Genomic DNA, 17751 nt, shown 5'->3' on the forward strand with positions numbered 1-17751 from the left:
CACACTAAAAATCTTAATAGATTAAACAAATCTGGTCATGAACCTGTAGGGGATAGTCAGGCATGATACAGTTTATATTGTTTAGAATGTTGATAATGTTTAACTTGTCTGCTCTGGATTTTAATAACAAATTAATTGCTATTGAAACAACTTGTTTTATCTTCAGATGGAAATCCCAACATCAGGAATTGTAAATCGTTACATTGCTACACAAGGCCCACTTCCAAACACAATTGTTGATTTTTGGCAGGTAAGAGGTTATTTGATACTGTTACAACTGTGTCAGAACTTTTATTTTTTTTTTCAAATTAATTTATTTGTAGTAACAGTTGTACATGAAGACAGTGTTTATTTAATGGAAAATGCTACATTGGAATTAATAACTTATAACTGAGGTTATGAAGTTATAGATTCATAAGAGCATTTAAAGTTTTTTTCATCTCAGTGGATTTTCAATGTAACCTAACACTTCCACCCCAAGTAACTTTTTAAACAAGTTAATATGGGCTATAATCTAATTTTAATTAAATGTCTTTTTCTGTAAATGTGTTGTGTGTGAATGAAATTAACTTTATAATTTGTTATCATTTAGAACCTCTATGTTTTATGAGGTTTAATTTCTTTATTTCAAAATAAATTTTTAAAAATATAGTCAAACTTCAGGTTTAGTTACCATGTGAGCCACAAGCTATGAACAGTCTCATTATTTGCACACTCAGTCTTGTTTAAGGTAATGTCAGATGCATATCTATGCAATAAGTATGCTTACTTGCTCTACTGGTACAAACCTCAAAGTTATCTGGCTAGAATGCTTAAAAATAATTAATAATTTTTTGTCACATTATATACTTCTATACTTTTACTCAAGCCTACTTTCATGTAGTTGCTACATGTATATAGTTATCAGAAAGGGCTCATTTTATACTACATGGATGTGCAGGTTTCATCTTGTAAATGTAACTGTTTGTAGTATTCTTGGCTACTTTATCCATGATAGTACTTTGTTTTTCTTTGCTAGATATAATTAGAGAGACAGTTATATTCATATCTTGTTGTATATTATTAATGTTTTAAATGAAAAGTTTAAACAAATTCTAAATATATATCATACAGTTCTCAAAGTGTAATAAGATCTTGCATGAAGGTAATATAATCTTGTTAAAAGCTTTTAGGTCTCTGCCGAAGGTACTGTAATTAAATCTCAATGGCACTGTTGACTTTTGCTGTGATAAGTCATAAAAATGTAAAAGACAGGAAAAAAAAATAAAAAAAAAATTAACTATATGTGAAATTAGAATAACCAAATCTTCTTTTAAGGTTTTCTACAAAAACAAACAGTGTGTACTTTTTTTTCTGTATCTTACTTTTAAACATTTCATTGCATCTTATGTTTGATTATGTGCAATGTTAGTAATACTAGCCGATTACCTGTGGCTCCACTGCTTATTTGTGGTTCTGGCAATTGGTAGGGATGACTGTGCAGGGTGGCTATTAGTGATTTGCAACCTTGTATAGTAATCTCTGTTGAATTCCTTTTTTTCTTTTCCAAAGATAAAAACATGACAAATACTCTGTAAATGTCAAATTTGTGTGTGACTTTTTCACCTTTGTATGGCTACACTACATACAGTAAATACAGTCTATATAAAAGTTAAAAACTTGAAACTTACACAATATTAACATTTTGATTACTAGCTGTATTTTTATGCTAAGTTTATACATACAACATTAAAGTAAATTAATTAAATTTTGAATGTAATTCTGTAAAACCTTCTGTCATGCAGAGAAAAAATATGTATTATGAAAGTGTTAAAGGACACTGAAAAGCTACGTACGTATTGGTTTTATAGGGTATTTTTATATATTTTTCAGTTTTTTAATTTTTTTTAATTTTAATGTGCTTTTCAGATGGTGTGGGAACAGCAGTCTACACTAATAGTAATGGTAACAACTTTAATGGAACGTGGGCGAGTTAAATGTCATAAGTACTGGCCAGAACTATATGACACGGTAGAGTATGGACGTCTTCAAGTGACTTGTCTAGTAGAAGTAGAAAGTCCGTCCTTTGTCCAGCGGGAGTTCACCCTCATACACATTGAGGTACGTCATACTTTTCATCAGCCTGCTGTGCATTAGAAACCTTTGTTTAAAGTCGTGGCTGTATTTGTCTAATTATCATTCACCTGAACTGTGGTTACTATTTACATATTGACACCTGCACACTTTCTACTTTTGAAGAAAAGTACACTCTTCAAAACTGCTCAATCTTGTGGGTTAATTTCATTATTTTCAATGCATTTTTATAGCTACTGTTTATGTAGTGATCATCTCTTGTAGTCACACATGGGTTAAAGTTCCTATTTAAGTCACTTTCTGTATCACAGTGACTGTAGTCACAATTTATTTATTAGTCTCCTCTCATACTAATATGTATTTTTTAGTTACAATTTAAATTTTTTTCAAATTTTATTTAAATTGTCAGCTTTAATTTTCACAATCTTTGAAATCTTCTTTATAAATGTCAGTCTTTTTTGTTCAGTAAAACTCTATACGAGGTTGTTCAACTCAAGCAACTCTGTAACCACCATAAACACTTTTTTATTTTCTAAAATGTTTTCATATTGCAACATGAAACTACATTTGTTTATCATAAATATCTTTAAATTTGTAACATTACATGCATGATTATATTTTATTGTTCCTCTGAACCATGTCTAACTAATATTTGTGTCATGTAAGTTGTAAATCACTTGGTGAAAACATAGCTCACACTTTATATGCAAAAACGGCTTGTTTGGGTTGAGAAAATATTTTACATAGAAGGTCGAACAACGTTGTTTGCTCTTCTATGTAAAATATTTTCTCAACCCAAACAAGCCGTTTTTGCACATGAACCTGACGATGACCGAAGAAGGTCAAAACGTTGTTCACTCTTCTATGTAAAATAATTTCTCAACCCAAACGAGCCATTTTGCACGTGAACCTGACGATGACTGAAGAAGGTCGAAACGTTGTTCACTCTTCTATGTAAAATATTTTCTCAACCCAAACGAGCCGTTTTTGCATATAAATTTCTCTACAAGTGGGTTTCTCGACATCACTGATAGCTCACACTACTCTATCAAATTACCTTATGCATGAGCTACTTCTGAGCATACGTCATGAAAAAGTTTTATTTGTTTTAACTTATCATACCTAAAACATTTCTGATTTTTACATTTTGGTTCTAGTTATAATAATGACTAAAGAATACACGTGAAAAACAAGAAATATGGTATTTTCCTTGGCCTTCTTTCTGTTGATGAAACTTAACCCTACTGCATTAAATCATTTTTTATATAATTAAATAATGAACCAAAGAACATTAATATTAACATATGAAGCAAGCAATGCCCTATAACTTGCATAAATGTTCTAGCTTTCTAACTGTGCAACAAAAGCCGGTAAAACTTCATCTAGATTCCTCAGTGTGTTTCCTGTGGTAATAGGGTTTTAACTTGGATTATAGGTTATAAATAATATAATATTAAACATCAGAAAAGACTGTTGACAATTTTTGACAGGTAGGTGTGATAAAAGGTGCCTAATTTTTCTAGTTTATGGCTCTCTGATTAAATAAGAGTGAAGACTATAAAAAAATTATGCTTTGCCTGAGTAATAACAATATTATAGTGAATAATTTACTTTAAATGTTGTTGTTTTAGAGGTGGCAAATAAATTAAAGTAGAAGGGGACACCTTGAAAGCAAATGTCACAATTCCTATACTAGGGAGAATTGGTGATTGTTTTTTAATATTGTCTGATAAAATTAAGAAAATTTGTGTTACTAGCTATGCTTGAATGGAAAGAGTTGACCTGTAGACTGTTTCAAGTCTAGTCATATGTTTTTCTCACTGTTAACACATTGATTGTAGTTGTCTCTAATGTTTCAGCTATGTGTTAACTGCAGTTAATGTTTAAATCTTAGTCATTTCTCAGTGTCATATATGTCACGTTACTACTTGGACTGCAATAACCATTTAAAAGTTTGTCATATCTCATATTTCATCATCATGTCTTAAATTACAAACAGTATTTATAGAATCCAAATTACCTCTGATCTTCGAAGTATTGTGGTTATTTATTACAAACTATCTTGTAGTTTATTTTTTAACTGAAATTGGTAATTGACAGCCTAATGTTTCTCTGGAATTCCTAGAGTTCTGAAGAAAGACATATCACTCACATGCAGTACACAGCATGGCCAGATCATGGAGTGCCTGTGGATGCTAGTGATTTTCTAGAGTTTACTGTGAAGGTTAGGCAAAACAGAGTAGGAGTGGTGGAGTCCACTGTAGTCCACTGCAGGTAAGTGTGATGATAACAAATTGTGTAGTATCCAGTGTAGCCAGATCATGGAGGGGAATTATGGATTCTAGTGATTTACTGTGAAGGTCAGGCAAAATAGGGGATGGATGATGGAGTTCACAGTATCCGTTGTAGACAGGTATGAGACTGGAAAAACTTAATAAATGTTGTGATTAAGAAACATGGTTCAGTCACTTTCTATTCAATCTTTATGAGGAACTAAAGATATTCAGTTTTACATTCTTAGAGCAGTTTTGTAATTCTTTCATTTTTGAGTTTCTTCATTCAGCCACATAACTGGGTTTGTGTCTTGTACAAATATATGTATACATTAGACATTTTTACAGGTGGCATACAGTAAAAAATAAAGGTTGAAACAGAACAATATCATTGAGTAGAAGGTAAAATATACTTACACATCACACTTAGTTAGTTTAATACAGAATTAGACATTCGTATTTAGAACCTGTAGCCTTACTTCTTGGCACAACCCTTAACTGTATTAAAAATCTGTAGATTTGGTGCATACCAGATCAAGTCACTAACACTTTCGCATATGTCAATTTAAGTTAGTACCAATATATTATATTTATTAATTTAAGTACCAGAACTATTTATGTGTGTATTTAAGTCATTTACAGTATTTCAAATGTGTAAATTTAAATTGGTATGAATATTGACATGTCTAGGTTTAACTGTGCATGAAGTTGATTCATTGGACCACTCTCACTTTTGTGAATTAATATATACTGTGAAGTTATGATTTCAAATTTACTTAATGTGTGTTTACAGAATTTGATGTGCTTTTAGGCACAAGTACACAAAGGTTCTGTGTTTAGTAATGTATTTCTACTGAAGATTTATTCATGAATTTTCAGACGTATCTGACTTGGACTGTGATTAGTCTGTGTGCAAGGGGATTTTCATGTTAACAGTAAAAATGCTTTTTAAATCTTACAGTTTTTATATTTGAGTTACCTAAGCTTTAGAACCTCCTAAACTGATTACCATAGTTGTCAGTGAAACCTTGTACTGTATCTTTTATTTTCTCTACCTTAACAGTATGTGGTCTCAATCTTGTAACTGCCACAAAATATATGAAATAAAAATTACTTTTTTCTTTTTAGAATGAATCCAGAAAATTACAATTACTTATCTTAACCTCAAGCTAGTTTACATATGGTTTTGTTGTTCTTTGAGCCTCCATAACCAAACAAGAAATCACTTTATAAGCACATAAATCAAATTGCAGTAAATGAAATACTGAATTAAATAATGCACATTCAGCTCACGTGCATACGTAGCTGAGAATTTTTTATTTAATTTTCTTTTTAATGTATATTTTCTTGTCTAATTAGTTTCTAACTTGTACTTTTTATTTACTTTTATAGCAATAAATAAAATATATACATAAAAACAAATTTAATATTCAAGTGTGGGTCTTGTAGTTCTTTCCACATGAAGTCTTGATAAAATTTAAACCTAATTTTTGTTATAGTTTCTGTTTGTACTTTACTGAATTTCTATTTTATTTCAAATATTAAATTTATAATATAAAATGATAACCTGTGCAAAGAATATTGTCATAATACTATTGTAATTTAAGTGATTTTCTGACTAAGCCATAATTGTTTTGCCATGTTTCAAAAGCTGTCACAGAAGAAGCTAGCTTTATATGAAATATATTGTATTCAAATTATCCCTTTATGTTGGTTATAAATAATGTGATAGCAAATGTCAGGTTGAATTATTGCTATTTTCCTGATAAACAGTATATGATAAGAGGGTATGATATGTGGTTTGGTTTTCTAGTTTATAGCTCTGTAAATCTAGGTAATTGGAGGCTATGGAGTTCATTTTCTCAAGTAGAGGTGAAAAAAAAGAACTTGTGGCCTCAAAATACTTTAACATGCCTGACCACTCTATGTATATATTGAAGTGATAGATGTAGAGACAAAGTTTATATCAAACAGCAAAAAATAAATTAAAGAAGCTTACTAGATAGCATCATTAAGTACTGTAATAGTGAATGACAACAATCTAGACGTTTGTCTCAAAAAATATCCCAAATATAACTTTGCAATTTAATTTTTTTTTTATTTTTTTATATATTGTTTTAAAATACTATTTTCTCCAGTTCACTATTTTCTCCAGTTCAGATTTTTTTTAGATTTTTGTTTGAAAACTGTTCAAACTTTTTTCTTCGGCTATCACTCCTGTGTCTTTCGTATAATGTACATACTAAATCTGACACCATCGTCTCCAAGACAAACTTGTCTGTTAGGTCCAGCTTACATGATGTTCTCATCTGTACTTATATATTACATTGCACTAACTGTCACCCTTTCTTTATTTTCCTGAATAGCTGTGGTCAACTGTTTGAAAGTGCTTGAATTTGGGATATTTTTTGTTGTTCAGTTTCTTTCACATTTGTATGTGATCATATGTGTTAACAAAGTTGTAATACTGCTTGGCATTTGTAGGTTTAGGTTTATAATAGTGTGACTATATTAGTAGGGATTTATGGTTTTAAGTACATGCAGGGAAGATTCAATGTCATGTGCTGACACTGTTTTTGTCTGATAGTCATCTTTTATCCATTCATTTAAAATTAAAATTTATAAAGTTTATATGTACCTTTAGATAAGTTGATTAATTAGCATCTTCTCACTTGGTCTAAAGCTCTTAGTTGTAATATTTACTTATTAGTTATCTCCATTTTTATATTTTTCTCTTTGGATCTTAGTGCAGGAATTGGTAGGACAGGGGTGTTAATTCTGATGGAGACAGCTATGTGCCTTATTGAGGCCAACGAACCCATTTACCCCCTAGACATTGTCCGGGCCATGAGAGATCAGCGAGCAATGCTCATTCAAACTGCTGTATGTTCCTTTTTTTTAATTAGTATTTATCAACTAAATTCTTGTTAAACTGGAAATTTTCTTACTGAATTGTGGTTTTTAGATAAGCAATTTGGAGTATAAACCAGTAGCATGTTTCTAATGTAACTGGTATTTATGTGAGTAAATTTTGTAGCATTAGCCTTTAAGTTACTGTACTTTTGAGTAAACCTATACATTTAATCCAGCAATTACAAAACCTTTATGTAACATTAACCAATAAATTATTGTAGTTAAATAAAAAAATAACTGTATATGTGTAAAGCATTTAATCAGAAAATAGTGATGAGTGTAATTTGTTGGATGATTAAAATATAACTACAACAGTGAGTAAACTGTATTGTTAGTCTAAAAATAACTACATTTTTGAGTAAACCATTTAGAGTTAATCACAAAAATTGCTGTGTTTGTAAGTACACCTTTTAATGTTAACCCCTTAGCTGTAAAATTTTTTTCAGAATTTTATAATTTTTTACTTTTTTTATATATTTTGTTTGTATGTATTTAAGTGCATGTTTTAAGCCAATGAGTGAATCAGTCACATCAGCAGAAATAAATTATCAACCAATCAGAATTTAGTAATCAGTTGGGTGCCTTCCACAGGCTGTTGCTCAAAAGAAATTAAAGCACACCATATGGTGTATTCTACAATTGCTTGTCAGTTTACAGTCATACTGCAGCTAAGGAGTTAACAAAAAAAATTATCTAAATGTTGCTTCATTCTGAATGGTCAACAGGTAAAGTTTTATACTGAAGTATAGATAACATAGAATTATTATGATTAGTTAATCAGTACAGTTGATACTGTAGATTTGTTTTGATTAGTTACTAGATGAATTTATACTTACTAAGTGGAATTGTTAAACAATGATATATAGACTTTTAATATATTAATAGCTTGTGTCAATAACTTAGTGTGTCTATGACTGTAGAATTTTCATTTAACAAACATATAGCTGTATCTGTGAGTAAACCTTTTACTTGTAACCAAGGTATTACTTTACATGCAACTAAACCCTTTGGAATTAATCATAAAAAAAATTACTGTTTCTGTAAGTAATGATTAAGTTGTTCTTTACGTCAGAGTTTTAATTTATTAGACTTAAAAGTTTGTGAATAACATTATATTATAGATTTGTTACAATATTCTTTTTGTATTTAGTGTGTAATTTATTTAATATTTTCCAAACTGTTTTATTGTGGTAGTTTTAAAAATTAGCTTATTTGACTTTTTTTTCTTTTCTTTAGGGCCAGTATAAATTTGTGTGTGAGGCAATATTGAAAGTATACAATGGTAAGTTGATAAAGAGTTTCTCCTGATTTGGTTTACATATACAGTTAATGTAGTAAATTAAAAAGTAAAATATCACACAGACTTTAAATTTATTCTGGTTATTTAACACTTGAAGTTAAGCAGTCAACTACTGATACAACTGAAAAGTTACAGGTGAAGTTATGTAATGAAATATTGTTAAGATTGGAGTTTTTCTGATTACTTAATAGGTAAAGTTATGCAATATACTACAAATATGTAGATTTATATTGATTACTTGACATGTGAAGTCATTCAATGAAGTACAAATGATACTGTAGATTTGTTCCGATTAATTATTAGATGCAGTATGAAGTATGGATAACACATATTTGTATTGATTAATTATTAGATTTGTATGGATAACACATATTTGTATTGATTAATTATTAGATGCAGTATGAAGTATGGATAACACATATTTGTATTGATTAATTATTAGATGCAGTATGAAGTATGGATAACACATATTTGTTCCGATTAATTATTAGATGCAGTATGAAGTATGGATAACACATATTTGTGTTGATTAATTAGATTAATTTATATTTAATAGGTAGAATTCTGTTACACAATGAAATGTACTTGTAATATTGCTTTATGTGCATGTGTGTGTTTATTTATATAAAATGTATTAATTTAATGAGAATCTAAATATAATGTATCCTTCCTTGTCAAGAAACAAGTCAAAGAAGCCAACATACGACCTGATATAAAACTACAGAAAGTATAACTTTGTACTAGAAAATAGTGGTTATAACCTTCATATGGTTTTGATGTTGAGGTTATCTATTTCTTATCCATCTAACTGCAGGTGAAAAAGAAACAAACTTGTGCACTAGCAACAGCAAAACCGTTAGTAAATCAACAAATAGATGAGACCTCTCTGCTATAGCCAAGAATGTCTTTAGTCCAACTACACATCTAATGTCCACAACCAGTTGTAAGCATAGTACAGTTATTATTATAGAGTTACACTGCTCATAATATAAGTACCCAACTTCCACCCATTTGGTACAGTTTTAGCTTTTTTTAATTGCTTCTTGTTAATAGGTGCATCAACTTGTATGTAAATCATGTAGTGACATTATACAGATTACACACAGATAATTGTTGATATCACATAAAAAACATTGTTTAACTAGTCTTTAAAAACAAGTGTATATTGGGTAAAGTCCAGGTGCTTAATCCAGCGGTTTCTTTGGTTAGGTAACTCCCATTCATAATTGCAGTAGTTGCTTTGCATTACAGAATACCAAAAATTAAACAGTTAAATATACATTGAAACACAGTAAATCCATATTAAACTTTGTATAGTTGTTAACATAATATAATTTAATGCATTTTTTAAGAGAAGGTGCACTGTAATACTTTCTTATGTAGTACGACTAAATTCAGTATAATCCGCCAACCACTGAGCTTAAATTTTCATGTGTGCCATTTTTCTGCTGAAACGCAGATTTCTGCGGTTTTCAAACGGTCAACAATCACCCACGAGATTCATGTAAATTCGAGGAGAAAATATGAGCGATTTGGGGGCCCGGGTAGGTGGTTTTTGAGGAGAAATCGTATTTTTTCAATGTTTATTGCAGAAGAAAAAAAAATCTGGCCACCATCTTGGAGGCAGTCTCGTTTCGTCTCGTTGCAGGTCTCGTGTGCATACCAGACGATAAAATATTCTCTATGCTCCACAGAAACAACAGCGATTGAAATGTTTAAAAGGAAAGATGTTCATTTTGATCCTGTAGACAAGAGAATATGTAAGGACATTAGATCACCAGCTTCAAAGTATACCTCAAAGCTGAGGGAGAATCAGAAGAAAAGGGCAGAAAGGCTTGAGGCCTATGGTTCTGTGAAATCTGGCCCAGCCACCTTGGCTAAAGAAAAAGTCCAGAAAGCCGCAGAGGCACAGAGAGCTGCCCATTCAGAGAAGGAGAGAAAAAAAGCTGGGAAGAGAGCACTGGAAACCCTTGTCTCGAAAAAGAGGAAAGTAGCCAAGATTTATTAAAGGAAATTAAGTGATTTGAAATTTGACTGTAATTTATGCAGCAGAGCAGAAGTTGATATCAGTGACTGAAAAACATTTTATTATTATCTGCAGCATACAGTTCCAGTGGTTTATTTTAAAGCATATCATTAATTTTATTTTGAAGCAATGTCAAAGCTTTCCTTGATTTGCTGTTTCAGTTTGTATTGTGAAAGAATGAAAAATATACTGATATTGAGGTACCAGTAATTTACTGACAAGATTGTATAGATGAACAAGTTTTACTGTAGGTAGTCATGTAGAGTAATTTTAAGTAATTTGAAATTTTAATGGAATACATGCAGCAGAGCAGTAGTTGTTGATGTCAGTGACTGTACAAAATTTAATATCTGAGGCATATCACTGATATCAGTAGTTTAATATTGAACCATATCAGTAGTTGAATTTTTAAGCAATGTCATAGCTTTCCTTCATATGATGTTTTAGTTTGTATTGTCAATTTGTGAAAGAATGGAAAATTCATTGACATTAAGGTACCAGTAGTATAATGACAAGATTGCATAGATGAACAATTTGAACTGTTGGTAGTCATGATTTGTCAAAAGAGTAATTTTATGTGATTTGAAAATTCTATGGAATATATGCAGCAGAGAAGTAGTTATTGGCAATGACTGTCAAACATTTAATTGGCAGCATACCAGTAGTTGATGATGTTATTGATGACAAAAGGATAATAATGAAATGATTTGTATTTGAAATATTTACTGAGTTATTTTGGCTTTATTAACTCATATTACTAATATATTTTGATTTAGAAAAAAATTAAACTGAATAAATAGCAGATAAACAATCTTAAATTTCATTTATTTACTTTTTTATTTTATTTGTTAATTTTAGATATTTTGATATATCTTCTAAAAAATGAATGCAAATTAAAAGAATAAATCAATCTGCTAAAAACTGTAAATGAAAGTTATAGTTTTTATTAGTTTGATTTAGTCTTTTAATTTCCTTTTGTTATTTTATATGATATATATTGTGTACTTTTCCAACATTGCAATGTCAAAAAACATAAAGAAATTATGTCCCAGATTGCACCAAATCACACTAAATAGCATCCATTTTTTTAAAATTTCCCGGGATTTTGCTGTATCTTTCCTTAATCCTTCTTCGGAATCAGTTAGGTCTAATGTGGCATTTTTTCAAATGATGTGATGTTTTATTTAATTCCTCATTTGTCATCTTCAGTTTTCACTTCACATGTTATTTCACTGTAATTGAGATCTAGGTCATGATGCAACCTTTTCACAGGTTTGTTTACTGCCTCTTTCTTTTTGGGACTTATGTATGGCCCTTTTTTCATTGGCAATATAATATTGATCGTGTATCTGAGGCTAGAGTCACATGTATAACCTGTGTGTCAACACAACCCTTTCCTGTTCCTTTGTCCAGGGATTTCTCCTATACTTTGTTCCAGGTGTCTTCTCATCCGATTTGACACCTTACCCCTTTTCATTGGCATTTCATCTTCAGTTGAGCATGTGGACTGCTCAATATACATTCACCTCTTGCTATTTTCACCTTATAATGGTTTGTTTATCTTTGGGTTGTTATTTTACACCTGTAGCTATTCTTCAGAATTCAGTGAGTCTTTGACTGGGTAAGTTTGTTTTATTATTGCTCATTGTTTAGATCAACTCTGTGGCAAGTGGTTCATCTTCAGATATTTTTAAACTGTTTAAATCTGTACTGTCAAGTCATGTTGACTTGTATATTACATTTCTGTAGCCTTGTAACACACACTGCAGAGATGGAATATTTCACAAGATTGTTTGTAGGCTTATTCTCACGATGGAATTTTAACCAAGCATTTGCTCATTGTCCCATGAACTTGAGGTGAAAATGTTACAGTTCTCTTTCCTGCACCCATATGGATGTTGGTTCCCAATGGCCTGGGATTTTGATTGCAGTCAACTTGTGTGTGGTATGATCGTTTTTGCTACCCTCTGCATGGATGTCAGTACCCTGTGGCCAGTTTCTGGAGTGTAGTTGACTTTCCAATGGTATGATCCTCATCCTGTGCCTGCATGGATGTTTGTTCCCAGCAGCATGAGTTTTGGATGTAATTAACTAGTCATGTACAGTCCATTGTGCCCTTAAATCTAGTACACATTCATTTAATTTACCCATTTGATAATTTCTGGGATAGGGTTGCATAAGTATTATATGGTTTAGATCATTATCTGGCCTTCCAATTGGATATGATCTTCCATTTTCAACCCATAGGTGCAACATCTTTCTGTAGTGGATGAATAATATACTCCCCACATCAGATCTTATAACCCGACTGTCTTATTTTAGGGAAAGTCATTTAACTTATACATTTGCCTCGTGCAACTTGAGCTCTTTTTTTTTTTCATTTTATGACTAGTTTGTTACATTTTTACAGATAAATGAAGTTACAGGATATTGTCAGATCCTTGTAGGTGCTTTAAATATAATTGTGTTCTTTACTTTTTATAGTGCTAAGTGTTTTCATCCCTTTGAAATCGATGATGATTTATTTCATAGTTCTTCATGAATGTAGTTATTATGTAATGAGCTTTGAAAACATGTCTTCTTTAAATTCATACAATCTTACAAGAATGACAAAACATCTTTCTGTTGTAAGATAATAAAATGCTTCTAGTATTTTTGTTGTTAGGTTTCATAATAACTTTTGATCTGCCATAACTTATAAAAATGATATTAAATGATTTTGTAACAGACAAAAGAGAAAAATGTAGAATATATTCATACCATAGATAACTTGTGTATTGTAAACTTTTCTTCATTTTAGAAGGACTAGTGAAGCCACTTGCTGAGTACCAAAGATGAGAAAGCAACATTCTTTGTTGGCCATCTCTTTAATGTGATTCTTCCAGCAAATTAAGAGTCATACAGTGGGATGAACACATGCAGTTTTAGAACAGTATGTACAATCAGCAGGTGCTTCCATTTTTTGTAGCTTTTATCTTCTTCTGAACAATTTTGTACATAAACATCAGCATTTAATAGCTGGAAAACTATTAGAATGATCACTGCCATCTGTTGCAAACAAAAATGAAGCTATTGGCATAAGCTATTATGAAGAATTGTTAACTGTCTGTTTGGTGTTTTTCTCTTTAATTCAAAACTTAATTTGTTTTTCAAATAATAAGTAGTAGTTATAACTCTACTTGTACTATATATCTCAAATATAACATGCCCAGTTTTCAAAGAGTTTGACTCCAAGTTTCATATGAAATGTTTGATGTTAGAAGACTTGTTACCTTCAGAAAATATCAGTTACTCTTTGTGAGAAGTTGGTTGCTGTACTTATAATTACACTGAATGTGAAATATCTCCATGCAGCTGAGCCAGTGAAATAGCAGAGTATAATAGACATTATTCATTACAAACTGGACCATGCAAATAGAAGATTAGGGTAGAAATTTGTCTGTGTGAGTAGAAGAAATCTTTTTACCCAACTGAGATAGTCGAGTTGAGTACACTTTTAATTTACTGAGGATTATTAAAATTGAGACGGTGAATTGAGTTTGGTAAACATTGTCTTTTTGATAAGACAAAATTATGTATTACAGTGTATACCAATCAGTCAGGTGACCATGGTAGATGTTTGTGAGAATTGAAAGAAAAAGCTTGTAATGTATTTCTGTGTTATGCTAAAAGCTGGACAGAGTTGTCTCTACTCTACAAAGGTGAAAAGATAACAGTGTAGTAAAACTTGGATACTGTAACTAGTACTTTGTTCCATCCTTGGGCACACAAGTTAATAGAGTTAATTTTTATATTTCATTTTTTATATGTAATTAACATTAAGAAATCAATAATTATTGCAAAAAAATATACTATTCTGTTAAATTATTTTTTAATGAGGGGATACTATTGTATTTATATTATTTATATAGTTACTACATGTACAGTTACAACATTTGTGATTTTTCTTTTCTACTGAACTGTAACTGTTTTGTTTTTTTCTCAACTGTTTCATAACCAAAATAAGTTTACTTAACATAATTTCTGTTTTGTGTTGCCATGAAGTAGATGTCATTTTTTCTTATGAGTTTTAAATCCTTCCCCTTGAATGAGTAAAGTATGTGTTGTTAAAATTTAAACTGAAAGCATTTCGGGAGGAGGTGTCGTTTTCCTCACATACTGCTATTTGTGACCATCAGAAACTTCTTATTTTAAAAGAAATGATATTAATATCATTTTATAAGTTTTAATTTGTGAATGAGTGCACATAGTCATGAAAGTAACCAACTGTTCACTCAATAAGCTGAATTTATGCTACCAAATTACACATTTTTAAATTACTCTTGCTTATCTTACCTAGTTATAAGTTTTATAATTTTAAAGTATCATCCTGTCTGGTTACACTATTTCTGTTTTTTACTTTGTATCTTTCATCATTCTATAATGTCTAATTTTATTGCTTATCCTACTTATTTTATCCAGTTTGACTTTTATTCTGCCTAGATATACAGCTATTAATTTTCAGTGCTACTTCTGCCTGGTTACACAGACTCTGACTTTTAGTGCTTATCCTGTCTAGTTGTATAGTTTGTGAGTTTCAGTGATTAGTGAACATTTGTACAGTTTTACTTACAACTAGTATGGTTTACAACTTGTCTCGTTCTACCAGGTTGTGTACGTTCTCTGACTATCAGTACTTATACACAGTTATGCAATTTCATGCTGTCATTGCACATCCTATCTTGTAACACACTTTCTGACTATCAGTGTTTATTACACATAACTATACAATTTCAAACTTTCATTGCCTGTCTTGTTTGGTTATCAGTTGCTCCATTTGAGTGTACTTTATTTCTTGTTATAAACATAATCTGTTTCTTAGTATCATGTTGTTTTTGAAATTTCATAGGACAGGTCACTGTTTTTTACCCAAAACTACTCTACATGGTTGAGACTTACCAATATATTATATTTATGTTTGTGTAGACTATATATTTAGTTTTGTAATCAAAGTTAAATTGTTGCAGGCAACACTATGTTATCTTTTTGTAATACTTAACACTAGATGGATTTTCAGAGTATTTATAAATGGATGGAATATAATAGTTGTGTTGATGGGTTTCCATGTACATGGAAAAATCTACTAATGTAATATTCAAAACTGTTACCTAGAACTGGCTGAAATTCTTCCCACTGTAGTCCAAGCTAAACTTGAGATTGGAGTCATCACAATGTGCACTTCTGTGTTTCTTCTAATTTTGGACTGAAAAATCTTTGGTATATGTACCAGATTTGTTTTCTAATGATAACTCAATAAGATATTCAGGTGTACCGAAAGAGGATATAAAAACATTGTTTCATGCAAAACATTTTACTGTTTGTGTTTTGTTTTATTAAGTTATACAAGGTTTATATGATGAACAAGATCCTAAATTTGGGTGGTAATAAATGGACTTCTATACCACATAAGTTCTTTAATATTAATCATGTTATATCAATTCAGACAGTTGAAAAATCATTTTAAAAACTGAAGTTTTATAACATTATGATTTTCTGTTTCGGTTTCATCATTTTGGACATAATCATTGTATCTGTTAGTCAACACTTTCTTTTTTATACAAACGTAACTGAATTATTGTTGTATCATTTACTGTATCTTTTTTGTTTCTTGTGCCCTTATTATTTCAGGACTGTTTGATGAAATATGGTAAATGATGGATTTATTTAGAATACATTTGTGAAATGTGTAATATGGTAACCTGAAGTTTGGTTACTTTATTCAGTCCGTGTTCTGTTTATATGTAAATCAACATTTGATGGGTTTAGTGACTTGTGAAAGTTAAATAGTTTTAGTAAGTTCAGCTTACGGATATCTGTCAATTTTGTAATGATGTAAAGGTTCTATAAGATGTGTAGTTAAAGTTTAAGTTTTTGAATAAGAAATCTGATAAAATACAATGCTTGAATGATGCAAGAACTTTTTATTTGCAAACAGTATGTGCACTACACCAATGAAGAACACTGTTATGAAAAGGTTAACCCTTGTTCTCTTTTGTGTTTATTTTAGTGGGCTTTATCTTCAAAGTACTTAAACCTAACTGCCAGTTTTCAGAGAAGGGGTATTGTAGGAAAATAAAATATATTTTTGTCAAGGCTTGTGTCATAGTGAATTATTACATGGAACAATAGGTCACTATTTTATATAATAATTCATCACAACACAGGATATTATCCCACGTATTAACTCACTTCAACATAACATTTTAGTGAGTTATTACACAGTGTAATATCTTATGTAAAAGTGAGCTATTACATGGGAAAATCCCCTGTTTTTTGAAGAGTTTTACACAGAAGTGTTCCTTACGTCAAAGTGAGTATTACATGGGATATTTACACGGGTCATATTGAGTTACTGTACACTAAAATGTCCTTTGGCTTATGAGTTATTACATAATAAATGATTTATGTTTTAGTGGGTTTTTTCACAAGATATTCACATGCCATAACAAGTTATTATACAAAATAAATATTGTGATTTATTTTATAGAAATAAAGTCTTGTATTGCATTGAATTATCTATACAGGATAGTAACTCATGTTGTAGTGAGCCCTTACACACTATAGTCACATGTCATAGTGAATTATTATGTGCAAGAGTTCCCGTGTTATAATTTATCAGTTATATAGTTGTGACTTATGTTGTAGTAAGTTATTACATGCCATAGTGAATCATTACACAGGATTGTGTTTTGTGTTGTAATGAGTTCTTGTACAGGACTGTTGGCCTTATTTATCCATATAATTTACCCTGGAACAAAGTTTTATTACTAAAATTATGAACATCCTTTGAACTTAAGTTTTACTGATCAAAAATCCAGTTTCAAATAAGCTAACTGTGTTGCATCTGTAGAATGTAGATAGATACAAGGAAACCTGTGTAATATTCCATATATCTGTAGAATATGGATAGATACAAGGAAACCTGTGTAATATTCCATATATCTGTAGAATATAGATAGATACAAGGAAACCTGTGTAATATTCCATACATCTGTAGAATGTAGATAGATACAAGGAAACCAGTGTAATATTCCATATATCTGTAGAATATAGATAGACGAACACAGGGAAACCTGTGTAATATTCCATATATCTGTAGAATATAGACAGACGGACGCAAGGAAACC

The 17751-nt window shown here is 30.6% G+C and overlaps 1 protein-coding gene across 7 annotated transcripts in view; it reads left to right on the forward strand.

Annotated features, from left to right (window-relative positions):
* The window catches only part of Ptpmeg (protein tyrosine phosphatase Meg), a 171457-nt gene extending 154741 nt beyond the window's left edge, over positions 1–16716 (forward strand). For 3 of the 7 annotated variants that reach the window (XR_013028711.1, XR_013028710.1, XR_013028709.1), the window contains 7 exons: positions 167–250; positions 1909–2100; positions 4199–4347; positions 7094–7229; positions 8496–8541; positions 9374–9502; positions 13386–13621. Coding sequence is in view for 3 of the 7 variants with exons in the window: in XM_076503285.1 (XP_076359400.1) it covers positions 167–250; positions 1909–2100; positions 4199–4347; positions 7094–7229; positions 8496–8541; positions 13386–13423 (645 nt within the window). In the remaining 4 variants the exon portion in view is untranslated. Of the gene's footprint in view, positions 1–166; positions 251–1908; positions 2101–4198; positions 4348–7093; positions 7230–8495; positions 8542–9373; positions 9503–13385 lie in introns of all 7 variants that reach the window. The other 4 variants (XM_076503285.1, XM_076503286.1, XM_076503287.1 and 1 more) reach the window with 2 other exon arrangements.
* Positions 16717–17751: the final 1035 nt, after the last annotated feature.

The sequence above is a fragment of the Tachypleus tridentatus genome, chromosome 6 (assembly GCF_004210375.1).
Source record: "Tachypleus tridentatus isolate NWPU-2018 chromosome 6, ASM421037v1, whole genome shotgun sequence".
Taxonomy (NCBI): domain Eukaryota; kingdom Metazoa; phylum Arthropoda; class Merostomata; order Xiphosura; family Limulidae; genus Tachypleus; species Tachypleus tridentatus.